Source organism: Herpailurus yagouaroundi, unplaced genomic scaffold (genome assembly GCF_014898765.1).
Source record: "Herpailurus yagouaroundi ecotype Mexico unplaced genomic scaffold, PumYag 164, whole genome shotgun sequence".
Lineage (NCBI taxonomy): Eukaryota > Metazoa > Chordata > Mammalia > Carnivora > Felidae > Herpailurus > Herpailurus yagouaroundi.
In genome coordinates, this window is record NW_024412405.1 from 13,685,062 (window position 1) to 13,703,298 (window position 18,237).

An 18,237-nucleotide genomic window follows, 5' to 3' on the forward strand; every position below is an offset into this window, starting at 1 on the left:
CGCCCGGCCCCGGCCTGCGCGGCCGCGGCTGAGCGACCGAGGCCCGGAGGGGCGGCGTCGGGGGCAGGCCGGCGCGCCGGCCGGGGCACGGAGTCAGGGGCGACGAGCTCGGTTACCTCTGCCTGTTTCCGGACCACATTGTCGGGGCTGAGCAGGTTTCCCAGGAGCAGGTAGAACTGTTGCTGCTCCGCCGCGGCCGCCGCCATTGCGCTAGGCGTGTGAGAGAGAAGGAGGGAGGGGAGACAGGAGCCGTGAGGCGCGCTGGCGGGCCGGCGGGAGGGGTGGGGGCGGGCCCAGCGCGGGGACCTGCACCAGCCGCGGCGCGGGGCTGGTGGGGGGGGCGGGTGGCGGGCGGGAAAGGGCGGGGCAAAGGGGAAAGGGGAGGATGGGGCGGGGACTCGTGACCCCTCACCCAGTCGCGGCCCCCAGCTCCGGCGTCTCATTGGCTTTGGGCGCGGGAGGCGGGGCGGAGGCCGCCTCCTCCGGGGCCGCGCCGATTGGCCACGCACCCTGCAGTGCCGTCACTGGCGACTCGCGGCGGGCTGCCCGGCTGGTCGCGGGCGATGTGGGGCGGGGACTCTGCCGGCCAGCTGGGGCCTGGGGTGACGTCGGGAGGGTGGCGGGTGGGAGGGGCTGGCTGGCGGGCCGCGCCGCGCCGCGCTGAAGGGCGTGAGGTTCGGCTGGGGAGGTGGGGCCAGCTCCAGAGCGCGGGAGATTTCGGCGCCGCGGGCTGGCCGGCTTCCTCGGCTGCCGCCCGCCACCCTCTCCCTGCGGCCCGCGGAGCTTCCCCCAACTCCAGCCCCCGCAGTCTCTAGGACCGTAAACCCCCACCCCCCAGGGAGGAGCTCCTTTGAAACCCACTTCCCACTCAATTCCATCCCCGGGTTTACAGACTTCTCTATCTGTCAGACCCTCCGACCTCCCCCAGGGCTGTGACTCAGGCCACCCCTTGCTCCAGTCGCGCTCACCAGTGACTCACACCTTCGGCTTGTCCGGGAGAGGTGTTACTCAGCCCTGGGCTCTCCCGCCAGGCCTCCCTCCCCTGCCCTCCTCTGCCCTCCCCAGCCCAGGGTCGTCCTGAGTTGTACACGTAGCACACAGGCCTCCATCCCCTCCCCACCCAGGATCCCAGACTTTTCCCTTGAATTCCTTGTTTTGGGGTCCCGTTCTTTCAATGATTGGGAGAAGCTAAGACAGATCACCCCTCCCTAACGGAATCCTGGTTTGTAGGGCTCATCTAAATGCCTAAATGATTCCTGCCGGTACTGCGGGACCCAGAGACCTGATTTCAATTGCATAGACAATACACCCAATCTTTCTTCGCTACTGGAGCTGCCAAATGGGAGAGGGCAGTGTTCAAATCAAAGGGCACTTCTGTTGAGCCCCTACTGTGTCCAATGGTTTGGGCTAAGGGTGACAGTGGAGAAAATAATTCATTATCTTTGCTTCAAAAGGACACTGGTAGGGAGGAGATTCCACGTTGGGTGAGATGGACCACACTTCTGGCAGCCCGAAGGGAATTTAATTTCCTGTTGACTACTCGGAAGTTGTGTTCTCTGGAAGTCTACTTAAAACATTTGCTTTAAAGGGAATGATTTTAAACCTTGGCTGTATATTAGAATCCCAGCCACTGCGTCCAGAATGTCTGCGCTGAGGCCCCGGGATCGCTATGCAATTGTGATTGCCAGCTAAGATCTTTTAAAGGATTCTGATTCGTGGAGAAAAAAAACTCCCTTAGAAAGTTTTAGCTGTGATAGTGATAAGAGTTCTCTACAAGAGGTCTGCAGACCTATCTTTGAAGAATTGATGCTCCTTAGATGTGACAATTTGTTGTTCTTATGACACATTATTTCTTTAAAGATAGAACATCACGTACATTAATTTGGGACAGGTTTTTGTTTTTGTTTTTGCTTGTTTTGTATGTATGTATGTATGTATGTCAGCAGTGGTCATGTCTGGATTCTGGGAGGCTTTTTCCTCACCCAAGGTTATTAAGATTTGGGGAATTACTTATCCAGCCTATTTTATGACTATTTTACCAGTGAAATAAGATGAATTGCCTGGAGGCTTGCTTAGGGTAAGTCCTGATCTCCAGTTACTTTATAACACTTGCTGTGGTATGTGTTTTATTGGCAATGACTCTGTAGATTACATACATTTGTTTAATAATTACTCAATAATAGAAATTACAACGTATGTGTCAAGATAGGGAGCTTGTTTTAATTTTTAAAATTATTTATTTTTTTAGAGAGATTAAGTATGAGAGCTATCAGAGGAGAGGGGCAGAGAGAGAGAGAGAGAGAGAGAGAGAGAGAGAGAGAGAGAGAATGTGTGTGTGTGTGTGTGTGTGTGTATGAGCCGAGAAGGGGCAAAGAGACAGAGGGAGACAGAATCCCAAGCAGGCTCCGCACTGTTAGTGCAGAGCCGAGCTCTATCCCACCAACTGTGAGATCATGACCAGAGCGGAAAACAAGAGTTGGATGCTCAACCAACTGAGCTTCCCAGGTGCCCGAGAGAGCTTGATTTTTTGGTGAGGCAAAGCACATACTTATTCAGACTACAAATAAAACAAGTCAGTGTTAGTTGTGACATCAACTGCTACAATATGAAATGTCAGCCCAGCTTTATTTTAATATTCTAAGTAAGAAGGAAGGAGATTTTTATGGGCAATGAAAAAAGAGATCCCCAAATGGGAGAAATTCCTGTAAACTTGGGGTGGATATCAGCCATTCTGACAACGGAGACCAGTTCTTGTGTCCAGGAAACCTCCTAAGTGGGGACTGCATTTTCAACAGCAGGCCTGCCAGTTTAGAGAGTTTGTAATGCTCAGCCTTCAGGGAATGTATTGCACTTAGAAACCTATTTCCCATGGAGAGAGTCCTATTTGTTTTATGAACATAATCTCCCCCTGGGAAAATAGCTCAGATGTTGTATCATGGCAGTCCATAAGAATATAGGTTTATTTCCCAAGGAGATCAGATGGTAGAAGGTAAAGAACCTTGAACTTGAGTGGATGTGGGTCTTTAGTATCTTACTAATGTGAACTTGAGTGAGCACTTAATGTCTTTAAGCCTCAATCTCTCATTATAAAATGGAATAATAATGGCTGTTAAAGTATGCTATTACTAATCAGAAAAGTTCTGACATTAAATTATAATTGGAAATGAAATGGAGGGGTAGAACGAAGTCTTGCTCACTCCCAATTAGCCGCCATTGCTTTGGGCGAGTCAACTGTGAACAGCCAGCTCCTGATGCCTTTCACTTCAGCTTATTAGACCTGACCCTACCTCCATTAAGTTCTGGAGGCATATTTGCTCAGAGCATTTATAACCCCTTGTGTAAAAGGGTGAGGTTGGGAAAATGGAAGGCTGGAAGTTTCTCTCAACTGAGACTTGAAATCTAGGCAATTTAGGATTCTTGATGTTTGTCAGAAGGTACTGCACAGCCTGGCCATGCCCTCTTTATAATAATACAGGAGGCCAGACTCCTTAACAAGAGAGCAGCAGAATCTTCCTTGGGTACTGCTCTTGATTTTATAGGTTTTGTGTTGATGGGAGTGGCTGGAGAAGTTAGGCTTATAAAACCCCTGCGAAAGCTTCTTTCAGCTGGGGTAGAATTTGGTCTTGTCTGTCATTTCTGGTTTATTGGGTTCTGAATGTAAATAAGATTCTCCCGAGTGAACAATCTGTAAATTTTTATAATGTCTTTTTTTTTTTTTTCAACGTTTATTTATTTTTGGGACAGAGAGAGACAGAGCATGAACGGGAGAGGGTCAGAGAGAGAGGGAGACGCAGAATCGGAAACAGGCTCCAGGCTCTGAGCCATCAGCCCAGAGCCCGATGCGGGGCTCGAACTCACGGACCGCGAGATCGTGACCTGGCTGAAGTCGGACGCTTAACCGACTGCGCCACCCAGGCGCCCCTGTAAATTTTTAAAAGTTGCCCCAGGACTCCCAACATAACTTCCACTACCTGTCCTGGTAGTGGTAAGCACAGGTGCTCTCTATAGCACAACTTATTTTGAGGGGCAGTTTAAATAATAGAAGTGAAAGTATTATAATCTATAACTACACAGATATAAGCAGATGGTATTATTTACAGGTGTTTGTATTAATAGTTAACATGGTATGACATAACAAGTTGTCTTTGTTTCCTCATCTGTAAAAGGGGAATAATACTTCTTCATAGGGGTGTTGTAGAAAGTAGGATAATATTTGTAAATGCACATAGCATGGGGTCTGCAGACACCGTAGCACTCAATAGTTATCAGCTATTATTGGTTAGATGGATTCTAGGGTTAAATAAGAAATAGGCCTCAGACAGGTGACTACTCTTAAAGCTACATGTGATATAGATGTATGCATCGCGTTTGTGTGTGTAATAAAGTGTATTTGTATATTTTCTATTAGTCTCCCTCCCAATTATGCAGAGTAAAATGGTATGTTGATGGATTAAGGATGGTTAACAAGCATTTGGCTGATAAATAAAATTTCTAATGCTTTCTAATATTGATGCTCTTTGTTGCTTAGGTAAGAGCCAGCAGAAAAGATGAGACCTGTTGAGGAAAGTTGTCTGCTGAAAAGAAAATGCTAAGCTGTTTCCATTTCTCCAGCTGCCTTTTATCAAGATTTTTAAGCCCCTGTCTGAAGCAGTCTGTTACAGTCAGAGCATGCAGGCCAGGGGCAAGTGAAACCTTGTATTCCCAAAGGGCACTAAACACACTAGTCAGCAAACTGTGGAATTGAACACAGGCAGGGGAAATTTGGATTCGGTTAGTTTCTTTTGCCCTCTCTCTCTCATAGTTTTATATATGAAATTCACTGAATGTCAGCTGGTGGTTGGATACATTTGAAGGACGTATAGAGTTTGGAGGCTTAGGAGCAGAGGCTCCAAGAGCCAGCCAGAATGAGACTTCACATTATGACTTCACAACTTACATGCTGTGATCTTGCCCAAGTTATTTAACCTTTCTCAGCCCCAGTTTCCTCTTCTGTGAAATGGAAATGACAGTAGTACCTTCCACCATGCATCAAAATACCTGGCATAGTGCTGGCACAGAGTAAATGCTTAATAAAGTTAGCTGTACTTATTGATGCAGATCAAAACCTCCAAGATTTGTTAGTTTGGATTGCACACCTACTTGTTAGGTTATTACATTTTTATACTCCTATTATATAAGCAGTCATGTTATAGCAATGTATAATGTTAAGGAAAAAAAATTTACGGGGCGCTCAGGTGGCTCAGTCGGTTAAGCATCTGACTTCGGCTCAGGTCATGATCATCATAGAGCATTTTAAGGTCATTTTCACTTTTAAATGCTACAGTTCTCTGTCCGAGTGGTAGCCACTAGCCATTGTGGCTATCAGTCACTTGAAATGTGGCTAGTTTGAAATTAGGTGTGCTTTAAGTGTAAGGTGCAAACTAAACTTCAGAGCCTTGGAAGAAAATGAAGAGTAACAATTTTATATTGGTCACATGTAGAAATGACAACATATTGGGTTAAATAAAATATGTTAATTATACTTATTAATAAATGATAATTATTAATTATATTAATTTTCCTGTTTTTACTTTTTAAAATATGGTTGCTAGAAACCTTAAAATTACATATATGGGGGCGGGCATCTGACTGGCTCAGTCGGTTATGTGTCTAAGTCTTGATTTCGGCTCAGGTCACGATCTCAGGGTTCATGAGTTTGAGCCCTACTCAGGCTCTGTGCTGACAGCGTGGAGCCTGTTTGGGATTTTGTCTCTCCCTCTCTCTGCCCCTCCTCCACTTGCATGTGTGCTCTCTCTCTCTCTCTCAAATAAACATTTAAAAAATTTACAAATATGACTGGCATTTGTGGTTCACATGATATTTCTATTGAACACTGCTTTGCTTGGGAGCAAAATAACCAACTAGTTACACACAAGTGTGCTACGTAGTTTGTTCATTTATATTCAGGAAATGACTTGTCACAAAGTGAGGATCAGTTACCTTATAGTGCTTTCTGTTGCTCCCAGTTTTCTGACTTGATTCTCAGGGACCTGGAGACATGGTGCAGTACTTCCTGAGCAGTGTTTCTTGCTTAGGAATGTCCTTTTCCTGCTGGTTTGACATTGAACACATTTGTGAGCCTTTAGAAGGTAAGGAAGTCTCAAGATTTGATCCCCTAGAATAAATCCTTATAAGTTAAGTCAAGAACTGATGAAGAGCTGGAGGAACGAAGAATATCTTTTATTTTTTTAATGTTGATTATTTTCATTTAAATGTGAATGGATTTTAAAAACCATCATTTGCTGCCTTTTAACACCTGAAATAAAAATATACTTAGCAGAAGAATTTAGTGTTAAGTGTATTTTTTTCCTTAGAACACAAATAGGTTGAAAATGAAAGGATGGAAAAAGATATGCCATCCAAAAGAGAGCCAAAATGGCTATACTGCTATCAGACAAAATAGATTTTAAAATAAAATTATCAGAGACGAAGAAGGATATTTTATTAGGATAAAAGGGTCAATCAGGTAGACACAAAAATCATAAACGCATGTATCCATCAACAGAGCCCCAAAATACATGAAGCAAAACTTGACAGAATTGAAGGGAAAAGTTCAACAAAATAGTTGAAGACTTCTATCTGCGCTCTTAATAATGAATAGAACCACTAGGCAGAAGACAAACAACAAATAGAAGATGTGAAGAACACTATACACCATCTAAACCTAACAGACATCCATAGGACACTCCATCCAACAACAGCAGAATACACATTTTTCTCAAGCGCACAGGGAACATTCTCCAGAAGAGATCACATGTTGGGCCATAGAACAAGTCTCAATAGGTTTAAAAAGACTCAAATCATATAAAATATCTTCTCTGTCCTCAGCAAAATGAAATGAGAAATCAAGAACAAAAGGAAATTTGAGAAATTCACAAATAAGTGGGAATTAGCCGCATCCTTCTAAATAACAAATGGGTTGAAGAAGAAATCACAAGAAAAATTAGGAAACACTCTGAGATGAATGAAAACAGAAACACAAGAGACCAAAACTTATGGGATGCAATGAAAGCAGTGCTCTTGGGAAACTTTAGAGTTGTAAACATCTTTGGTAAAAAAGAAGAGAGCTCAAATCAATAGTCTCGCCTAGTTTCTTAGAAACTAGAGGAAGAGCAAACTAAACCCAAAGCAAGCAGAAGAGACAATAAAAACAAGAAAGGAAATAAGTGAAATTGAGAATTAAAAAATCAACAGAGGGGGGAAAAAAGTTGTTTCTTTGAAAAGATCAACAAAATTGACAAATCTCTGGCTAGACCCAGAAAAAAAGAAGACTCAAATTACTAAAATTAAAAATAAAAGACAGACCATCACTACCAAACTTTCAGGAATAAGAATTAAAAGGAAAAACTGAACAATTGTATGCTAACAAATTAGATAACCTGGATTCAACAGAAAATCCTAGAAAGTCACAACTGCTGAATTGAATCCAAAAAGAAAATAGAAAATCTGGATAGGCCTATATATAGCAATGAGGGATTGAATTAGTAATAAAAAAAATTCCCACAAAATTCTAAGAAAAGATATGGCCTTACTGGTGAATTCTACCAAACATTTAAAGAAGAATTAACACCTGTCCTTTCTAAGCTCTTCCAAAAAATAGAAGCAGAGTGAACACTCACTCTATGAGGCCAGTTTTAACTTGATACCAAAACCAAAGATATCACAAGGAAAATGCCTACCAATATAAATATGGATGCAAAAATTATCAACAGAATCCTAGCAAACTGAATTCAGCAACATGTAAAAAGGATTATATATCATGACTAGGTGGGACTTTTCCTAGGAATGCAAAGTTGGTATAACATGAGAAAATCGATCAATGTGATACACCATATTAACGGAATAAAGTATAAAGACCACATAATTATCTCAATTGATGCAGAATAAGCCTTTGACAAAATCCAACACCCTTTCATGATAAAAACACTCAACAAACTGAACAAATTGATTGCCACTTATGAAAAACCCACAGCTAATATACTTACTGGGGGAAAACTGAATGCCTTCTTCCTGAGATCAAGAACAAGACAAGAATGCCCATTCTCACCATTTCTATTCAATATTGTACTGGAGAGTCACAGATGGCATGAACTTGTATAGAGAAAATCCTGATGAATCCACAAAAATATTGTTAGAAAAATAAATGCATTCCGCAAGGTTACAGGATATAAGGCCAATACACAAACATCATGCACTTATACGCTAGCCATGAACAATCAAAAAATGAAATTAAGAAAATCTCATTTATGATGGCATCAAAAAAATAAAATAGAACAAATTTAACAAACATATAAGGCTTCTACACCGAAAATTATAAAACATGGCTAAAGAAATTTAGAAAGATCTAAATAAATGGAAAGACATTTTACGTGCATGGATTGGAAGACTTAAAATTAAGATGGCAATACTCCCCAGATTGATCTACAGATTTAAGCAATACCTATTAACATTTTAACCACTTTTTTCTTCAGAAAAAGCTGATCCTAAAATGGATATGAATTGCAAGAGACTACCAATAGCCAAAATAATTTCAAACCCAGCAAAAATTGAAAGATTCACACCTTGATTTTAATTTTTTTTTTTTAACATTTATTTATTTTTGAGACAGAGAGAAACAGAGCATGAACGGGGAAGGGTCAGAGAGAGGGGGAGACACAGAATCGGAAGCAGGCTGCAGGCTCTGAGCTGTCAGCACAGAGCCCGACGCGGGGCTCGAACCCACGGACCGTGAGATCATGACCTGAGCCGAGGTCGGCGCTCAACGGACTGAGCCACCCAGGCGCCCCCACACCTTGATTTTAAAGCTTACTTTAAAGCTACACTGTGATGCTGGCCTAAGGATAGACCTTTATAAAGATCAGTGAAATTGAATGGGGAATTCAGAAATAAACCTTATATTTGTGGTCAGTTGATTTTTGACAAGGGTGCTATGATGGTTAATTTTATTTTTCAACGTGGCTTGGCTATGGTGCCCAGTTGTTTTGTCAAACACTAGTCTAGACGTTTCCGTGAAGGAGTTTGTAGATGTGATTAACATGTATAGTCTGTTGACTCTAAGTAAAGTAGATTACCCTCCATACTGTGGGTAGGTCTCATCTAACCAATGGAAGGCCTTCATAGCAAAGACAGGTTTCCAAAGGAAGAAGCAATTCGGATCTGGCTTAAGACAGATGGCAACACAGACACATATTGGCTTCCTCTGCAAATTTCAGACTCCATACTGCAAAATCAACTCATGCCTAAATTTCCACTTGTTGCCCTGCCCTAAGGATTTCAGACATGCCAGCCCCCACAATCACATGAGCTAATTCCTTAAAATAGATCTCTTTTCGGGGATCCTATTGATTCTATTTCTTTGGAGAATCCTGACAAATATAGGTGCTAAGGCCATTCATGTGAAAGAATAATCTTTTCAACAAATGTTGTGGTACAACTGGATATCCACATGCAAAAGAATGAAGCTAATCTGCTACCTCATACCATGTGCAAACCTCAACATCGGGCGTAGACCTAAATGTAGGAGCAAAACTATAAAATCCTTAGAAGAAAACGTAAGATAAGACTTCATGGCCTTTGATTAGACAATGGTTTCTTAGTTATGGCACTGAAATTACAAAAGACAAAAATAAGAAAAGTTAAATTGGACTTCATCAAAATTAAAAATTTTTGTGCTTCAAAGGAAACCATCAAGAATGTGAAAAGACACCCCATAGAATGGAAGAAAATATTTGCAGATCATACATCTGATAAGGGACTTGTATCCAGATTACATAAAGAACCATTGCACTCAATAACAACAACAACAAAAAAACCCACCCAATTAAAAAAATAGGCAAAACAGACATTCAAATAGACCTTCCCCCACAGAAGATACATGAATGCAAATGACTAATAAGTACATTGAAAGATGTTCGATGTCATTAGTCATTAGGGAGATATAAATTAAACCCCCACCCCCCCCAAAAAGGGGGTATACTGCTAGTATGGCTACAATAAAAAAGACAATAGCAAGTGTTGATGAGGGTGTGGAAAAACTGGGCCCCTCATATGGGAACCCTCCTGCATTGCTGATGGAAATTTAAAATGGTGAGGTCAATTCGACAGTTTGGAAGTTCTTCAGAAGTAACACATAAAGTTACTATATGAGTCAGCATTTGTGCTCGAGAGAAATGGAAACATATGTCTACACAAAAACTTGTACATGAATGTTCATAGCAGCATTATTCATAATAGCCAAAATGTGGAAACAATCCAAAATATCCATAAACTGATGAATAGATAGCAATACCTATTAACATTTTAACCACTTTTTTCTTCAGAAAAAGCTGATCCTAAAATGGATATGAATTGCAAGAGACTACCAATAGCCAAAATAATGTGGTATATCACCTTGGCAATAAAAAGAAACAAGACTGGTACATATTGCAACATGGATGAACCTTAAAAATATGATGCTAAGCGAGAGAAGCCAGACACAAAAAGTCACGTATTTTTTGGTTCCATTTATGTGAAATGTCCAGGAGCAGCAAATCCATAGACACAGAAAGTAGATTCGTAGTTGTCAGGGGCCTGGAGGGGAGGGGAAGGAAGGTGGAATGACTGCTAATGGGTATGGAGTTCCTTTTTGGCATGATGAAATGTTCTGGAATGTGATAGCAGTGATGGATGACTAACTCTGTGAATATACTAAAGAATTGTACATTTAAAAAGTGTGAGCTTTATGGTATGTGAATTATATCTCAATAAAGGTGTGATTTTAAAAAGTGCTTTTCCTTAGCTATCTGAAGGAAGTTGATCCAGACCTCAATTACTATTTTTTTCTATTTTTACACTATTTTTAACTCAATTCAGAGTACATAGATGATAGCATTCATAACCTTGAAACCTTCTGAGCATTCCTAAACCATTATTTTGGAGGAAAAGGACTGGGGAGATACAGATATGATTCAGTCTATATATTTTCCTCTCCATATATTTGCTATTTATAGTAATTATCTCATAGTTTGGATACTATGACACGCAAATTTTACCTCATGCATTATGATGACGTTCATAGTGGAATATCAATTGTGACATCAATGTACAGCTCAAATTTGCAACTACTTGCAACAGATTTTTAGCTGTAATTAATGAGGTAGAAACAAAAAGGACCTCGTAATACAGTTCATACTCTTCAATTCCACCCATGCTATGTGTTTATCACTTTATGCCTCACTTTACTGTATTAGCATTTGTTTTTAACATTTACTTATTCACTTATTTAGCAAATATTTATTGGGCACCTTCTCTGCAGTGGGCACTGATTGTGAGATTCAGTGGTGAGTAGGACTGGGTTCCCACCTCCATGGAGCTTATCTTTTGGGAGAAGTCAGACAATCAACAAATCAACTGAGTAGATTAGAACATTCTATAGTGACCAGTGAAAGGAAGATAATGGGATCAAGAAGGTGTGGAGTTGGGTGCTACTTCGGTGAAACAGTCTTTTGAGGGAGATATCTGAGCTGAGACTTGAAAGTTGAGCCAAGGTGAAGAAAGAAATGGAGGGAATTCCTATTTCCACCAGAGGAAACAGCAAGTGCAAAAGCCCCCAGGCGAAACTGGTCTGGTGTATTCCAGTGAGGAAAGAAGGGTACAGCCAGAGAGGAGTAAACCTGGAAGGGAGGGCTGAGAAGCAAGTTGGGTCGGGGGGGGGGGGGCACATCACCTGGGGCATTGTGATCGTTCAGTAGTATAACTTATTCTAAGCAAAACAGGTTAAGTAAAGGGTATGACCGTTTTTCACAGATCATTGAACATTTAAACAGTTATAAAAGATCATTTTGCTGCAATATAGGAACTAGTAGGAGGGAGTGAGGAAGCTGGGGGAGCATGAGGAGGTCACGATAGTACTCCAGGCAGGAGAATAATGTGGCCTGGAGTATGGCGATCAACGGTGTCCAAAGTGGTCTGGTTTAGATGTTTTTCTTTTGGAAATGGAGCAGGACGTAGGGTGCAGAGGCAGATCCAAGTTAAAAACAACTGAAACTTGACACAATCTGAGGGCCCTCTGTAAGATAAATAAAAAAATTGAACATAAAGTGAGGTTTCCTGGAGGGGCTCTGCGCGAGTGAATGGGCTGTAAGCTCAAGCTTCATGAGCTCCATGGTGAATCCTCCTCTGGTCAATTGGAGTAAATTGGAGACGTCGAGAATGCTTAGGATTTGGGTCTGAGCAATGGTAATGCCACTAAAAGGAGGATGGGTTTGGGAGAAGGTGTGGCAAGAAGAAATCAAGAGGGGAATTTCAGTCATAGTCAGTTTGAGATGCCTAGTAGACATCCAAGTGGTGATGTCCAGTGAGCAGTCGGACAGGGGAGGCTGGAGCTCAGAAAGAGCAGGGCTGGAAATACCAACTGAGTCATCACATTCATGGCATTCAAGACTGCCGAAGTGGATAACGTTGCCTGGAGAAGAGAGAAGAGGGTCAAGGACTCAGCCGTGAGACATCCCAGCACTTGGGGCCAGGCGGAGGAGGTTTATAATTCATACATAATATAAAGATAATCCTAAGAGGGAACTGATGGTACTACCTACACTGAGCATTATTAGTCACCTTAAGTTCAAATTCCCTGTTGATCTCCGCTGGGCAAGGGGTTAACACCTAGGCATCCACTCATGAATGTAAAACTAGTTGGAAGAAAAAGTGGGCACAGATGTTAAAGAAAAACTCAATCCCATAGCATTTTATTTGAAAGGGTTACTTTTTATTTGTATTTTTTTTTTCTACTCAGGAGTAGTAGTATTTATTTGGTGCTAAGGAAATACTACTTTCTCTAAATTTGCTTCAACTACTCAGCTCTCTTACAACCTAATCTACCTCTCTGCCTCTCACTTAGAAACTAGCTGTACTAATGTGGAATGAAAATAATTACTTAAAGACATTAGTTCAAACTAATACTCAGATGTCAGATGCTGTCTTCCACCTCAATAGACGCACGTATCTAGTTAACTTTCTTTATGCAGAGAGATAATAGTTACTGCCCTTTTAAAGAATGTAGAAAGGGAATGGGAGAAAAGCAGGAATGTGTTTTAAGTTCTCACTGCCATGTAAAGTAAGAGTGATATTGGAACTGTGTTTTAAAACGGCTTGTTTGCCTGGATTCAGCTGTAAGTCATGTATTTTAAAACATAACTTCATATAGAAAATCTTGATAGAGCACAGCTTAAAACTGGAATATTGCTTGGTAGAAGGGAAAGAGACAGAAAGTGAAAGTGGTCCTATTTTCAAAAGGGTAGTCAGGGGAGACCTTTCAGGAGACGTAATACTGTAACATCTGAGACTGGATTGCTTCATGGAAATTAATTTTCCAAAAGAGCAAAGTTATTTCAAAGATTCATGTTAAAAATGCTCAATCGGGGCACCTGGGTGGCTCAGTCGGTTGAGCGTCCGACTTCAGCTCAAGTCATGATCTCACAGTTCGTGAGTTCGAGCCCCGCGTCGGGCTCTGGTGCTGACAGCTCGGAGCCTGGAGCCTGCTTCGGATTCTGCGTCTCCCTCTCTCTCTGCCCCTAACCCACTTGCGTTCTGTCTCTGTCTCTCTCAAAAATAAATAAACATTAAAAAAAAGTTACAAAAATGCTCAACCATTCTTTATATCAGATTTTTTATTCACAATCACTGACGAAACTTGGCTCTCTGTGTCTGAGTGCTAACCTTCTGTACATTATCTCATTCAATCGTTGGGTTTAAGCAATGAGGCGTCAACCGTTTTTTGTTTTTTTTTTTTTCAAGAAAAAATGCATTGGGGTCAGGGGATCCTGGTTCCAATGGGAGCTCCACCACTAGCCAGCTATGATCGTGAACTGGGCCCTCAAGGCTTCTCTAGCCTCCACTTCCTCATCTGTAAATTGGGAGTGTTGGACTTGATTCCTAGGGTATCTTCTCAGCCCCAGCATTTGAGGGTCATTAAGTCAGTTATCATACGGCGCTGAAATAGGGTGATGACTGCAGAAGCCACTTAGGGTTGCTCCTCCTGAAATGAAATTGCTCTGGGTCTCTGAGATTTGAGGTCTTACGTCACTGCCTGCTTTTCTCAAAGTTTTTTTTTTTTTTTTTCATTTTTCCTTTCAGGCATCTGCCACTTAATGTATCTGCCAACATAAAATGATGGCAGTCTCTGCTGGTCAGCTCCTCTTATCATCTGGTTTGCTGTGTGCTTTGGAAATCAGATAACCACATGCATTAAAAAGGATATGAAATAGACACAGAGAAGAGAGTAGAGCATATTTCCTGTAGAGTACCCTGCATGAGCCTTAGGACAATTACTATTTGGCTGCCCAGGTATTTTTAATTTGGTGGTTCATAACTCTGTTCCAATGGTTTAGCTCTACTCAGATGCTAACACAATGCTGTCTCCCCCTACTAGAGTTATGGATGTTCTAACATATATGCACATAAACAAGTGACAGAACAATAGAGCAAAACTGGTTAGAAAGGTCTAAATTAAACCTTACGTAATAAGGACATTGCCAGTGACAAGTCCCCTGCATCTAATCATTTCCTTTGTTAATTTTGGCTTTTTTATACCTATTTAGGGGATTAAGTTCTAGGAGAAACAGTTAAATAATGTAATCCATTAGGTTAGTAGTCTTTTTACTACACAGTGGTTGATTTAGTTTTCCCACAATGAAAATAAATTATGTTTTCCCCTCACTTACTTGACTAGTGATCTCTGCAAATTAAGATAAAATGTGATCAGCCCCTGAGAGGACACCACCATAATATGTAGGGGCCTAAGGTGGGACCTCGAAAGATTTTAAAAAGAACTTATTTTGAGACACTTGAGAAATTAAGAGTCAGCCCTTAGGAGCGCCTGTGTGGCTCAGTTGGTTGGGCGTCTGACTTCGGCTCAGGTCATGATCTCACAGTCCATGGGATCAAGCCCGCATCGGGCTGTGTGCTGACAGCTTGGAGCCTGGAGCCTGCTTCGGATTCTGTGTCTCCCTCTCTCTGACCCTCCCCCGTTCATGCTCCATCTTTCTTTGTCTCAAAAATAAATAAACATTAGAGAAAAAAAAAAAAGAGCCCTTAAAAGTCAGACTTTTAAGACTTCTTCTATAGGAAAGTAGGATAGAAAATCCTGGTGGATTGGAGTTTGGTTAGTTGGTGAACAAAAGGCGAAATGATCATGGATATTGCAATTGTAGGAAAAAGGGGGACTTTTTAGCTATAAAGGAAATAACGCAATTAGCAGTAGCCAGAGACAGAACAAGATCTATCTGATAAGTGTAGTCTTACTTGGGTGCTGCAAAGATCCGGATCAGGGAAAACAGCTGTGCCCATACGTGGGTCCTGGCAAAGTTTCTCCCTGGAACCACCTAAATAAAATAAAAACTCATTTTTTTTTTATTGTTTCAGGATGGCTATACACATAGTTAGGACAATGGTCTACATTCTTTTGGTCACCTCTGCTCAAGGGGTGCTTTCTTAAGTACATGGAAGCAGTCACCAGCTAGTTTAAGACACAGTGTCAAGGAACAATGAATGGCCAGTCGTGGTATTCTCACTCTTTCATTCTTGGTTTCTGTCTAGTAAGTTCTCTCTCCTTTCCCTTCCCCATAGATACTACTGTGGGGACTCCAGAAGGTACGAGGGCTAAGAGCTCCTCCTGGATCTCACACAGAAAGACTTTCCCTCTAGAATCACCCAAATTGGTCCCTCGGTATGGATTAAGTTCTTAAAGTTTTTCATCTAAATTTGAGGTTTAGGGATTACTTACAGTAGTCAAAGCTGTTCTCAGTACTGTGGTTGCTCCAGTCGTGGGATGTTAATCCCACAGTTCCGGCCTCATGGCTCAGAGAGGTCACCATGGAGACATCTGACTGCAATTGTGACCTGCAGCAGGTAAGCAGTGTCATGCAGGTGGCCTGTTTCAATTTGCCCACCATGCCAGCTTTAGAGGCCATGTAGGCATTTAGATATTATAGGCTAACTCGTCTATTCCCAAAGCCATAGAAGGAAAGGGAGCTCAGACCTTTGAGAACTCAAAGCTCATGCTGTTGAGGGCTACTCAGCTTGGGTATACATGTGTCATCAACTTAAGCCTTGAAACCGTATGATTAGTTTCCTTACCTACGGATTTCGCTTCTATTCTAGTAATTAATACCGAAAAGAGAAACTGATCTCTACAATAGACAAAGATAAATTTCTAGGAAACAAAAGAAATTCCTTATTAAATATGTTTTTTGGCATTTTCGGTTTGTACTTTAAGTTCTGACATGATATATTAACTTACCAAGTTTGGCCTAGACTGTCCTGGTTCTCCGTGACCTAGTTTTGCTACATCTCATATTCCATTATTAATTTTCATGGATAATTAATTAAAACTAAACTTTGTCATTTTTAAAATTGTTTCATAATACATGCTCAAACCCTTTAGGATGGGTCATAGTTTTATTGGTGAAATGTGAGGTCTGCGCACTCTCAAGGTCTCTGTAAATCCTGAACGTTCCTCAGCTCCACTCCTTGCTTCATTGTTTTCATTTCCACCATTCATGTTGTTTGTTCTGATATTTTGGCTCATGGGCAGGGGTGATGGCAGTGAGATATCTTCATGACTTTTTATTCAAGGGTCCTACCAAGAGTCCCACACCTGAACCTTTGCAGCTTAAGAGTCAGTGATTGAATGATAATAAAGTGATTATAAGGTGTATGAAGAACACGTTGAAAGAATGAATTCCAGCGGCGCCTGGGTGGCTCGGTCGGTTGAGCATCTGACTCTCGATTTTGGCTCAGGTCCTCGTCCCAGGGTTCGTTCATTTTATGGAAGGTGCTGGCTGACCTAGCCTGCCCTGGCTGGCCTTTGGGCATTATGAACCTACACCAAAGCCTGGATTCAGGGGAATATCTATTGGTTTGTTCATTAGCAGGAACAAGAGGAAGAAAGTTGAGTAGGAAGCATCACGGTGGAGAAAGGAAGGCTAGAGAGTCAGGTGTGGAGAGGACTGTGGGGGATGTTGTGCCTTATGGCTCCGTTCGCCTTTTATTCCACTCAAGATCCAGCCAGAGATGAGCTGTGAAAGTCTTGGGTAATCAGAAAGCTCGGTGACTTGTTTTTCCTCTCCTTTTTAAAATGTAAACTTCCGAGTGATCACTTAGATATGTTGCCCTTGTTCAGTTAACAAATTCTGATCCTCCGAACTGTTCACGTGGCCTTCACAACATTATTTGGGATGGATGATGTTAGTGAGCGATAATAGAAATGGCCTTGTGTCTTGAAAAAAGAGAAACTCCCATCCTCAGTTCTTAAATATTCAATGAACTCATACTGTGCTCAAGTGTTCAACTGTGGTGACTTCAGCTGCCCCAGAACTGGTCATAATTTTTTACTCTTAACTCTCAAATCTTACATCAACCCAACTCACAAGTGGGTACATACTTATTTCCTTCCTACCATCGTGAGACTTATTTTGGGGACTGTTGAGCCCACAGACTTGAAAAAAAAAACCTTAAAAATATTTTTGAAATGTTCATATTTAAATGAAGCAACATGATAAATTATTATAGAGATGAAGGGAAAGGTCCGGAAGCAAAGTGCTGGCTTTTTCCATCCATGGCTGTACCCTTCAGGAACACGTTCACACTGAGACCCTGCTGAATTGCCTATCTTGAGATGCACGGTTTCATGTAACGTCATTTTTTACTGAAACAGCTCAGCTCTATTCTCAGCTGGGGTGGAAGACGGATCATCTCATAATGTAATTCAGACAAAAACTGGGTTTGTTTTTTCAGGCAATAATTTCAAAGTGTCACAGAAAATGAAGCACATTTGCCCACTGGCCCGTTTCTGTGTCAGTTTTTGCACCAATGTAGAGAGTCTGCTTTGCAGAACTCGTCACTCCAAGGGCCCTCCTGAAATGCATCTCCATGAGGCTGCACTCAGATTTCATCTCTGCAGGAAGTGGGGACCCTTTGTAGCATTTTATCTTCAGCTTCCATTCTGTAAAAATCCACCTTAAGATATGAAAATTCTTTCAAACCATAGATTCATAGAACTAGAAAGAATTAGAATAAATCAAATTCATTTGGATGCAGGTGCCAGGGTGGCTGAATTGGTTGAGTGTTTGACCCTTGATTTCAGCTCAGGTCATGATCTCAGGGTTGTGGGATTGAGCCCCACATGGGGCTCTGTGCTGAGCGTGGAGCCTGTGTGGGATTCTC

The 18,237-nt window shown here is 41.7% G+C and overlaps 1 protein-coding gene across 1 annotated transcript in view; it reads right to left on the minus strand.

Moving 5' to 3' along the window:
• IPO5 (importin 5) overlaps positions 1–15,395 on the minus strand; it is a 60,095-nt gene extending 44,700 nt beyond the window's left edge. The window contains exons 1-3 of the mRNA XM_040487213.1: positions 15,316–15,395; positions 5,980–6,090; positions 117–210 (exon numbers count right to left, since the gene is read on the minus strand). Coding sequence (XP_040343147.1) covers positions 117–206 — 90 coding nt within the window. The 5' untranslated portion in view covers positions 207–210; positions 5,980–6,090; positions 15,316–15,395. The remainder of the gene's footprint in view (positions 1–116; positions 211–5,979; positions 6,091–15,315) is intronic.
• Positions 15,396–18,237: the final 2,842 nt, after the last annotated feature.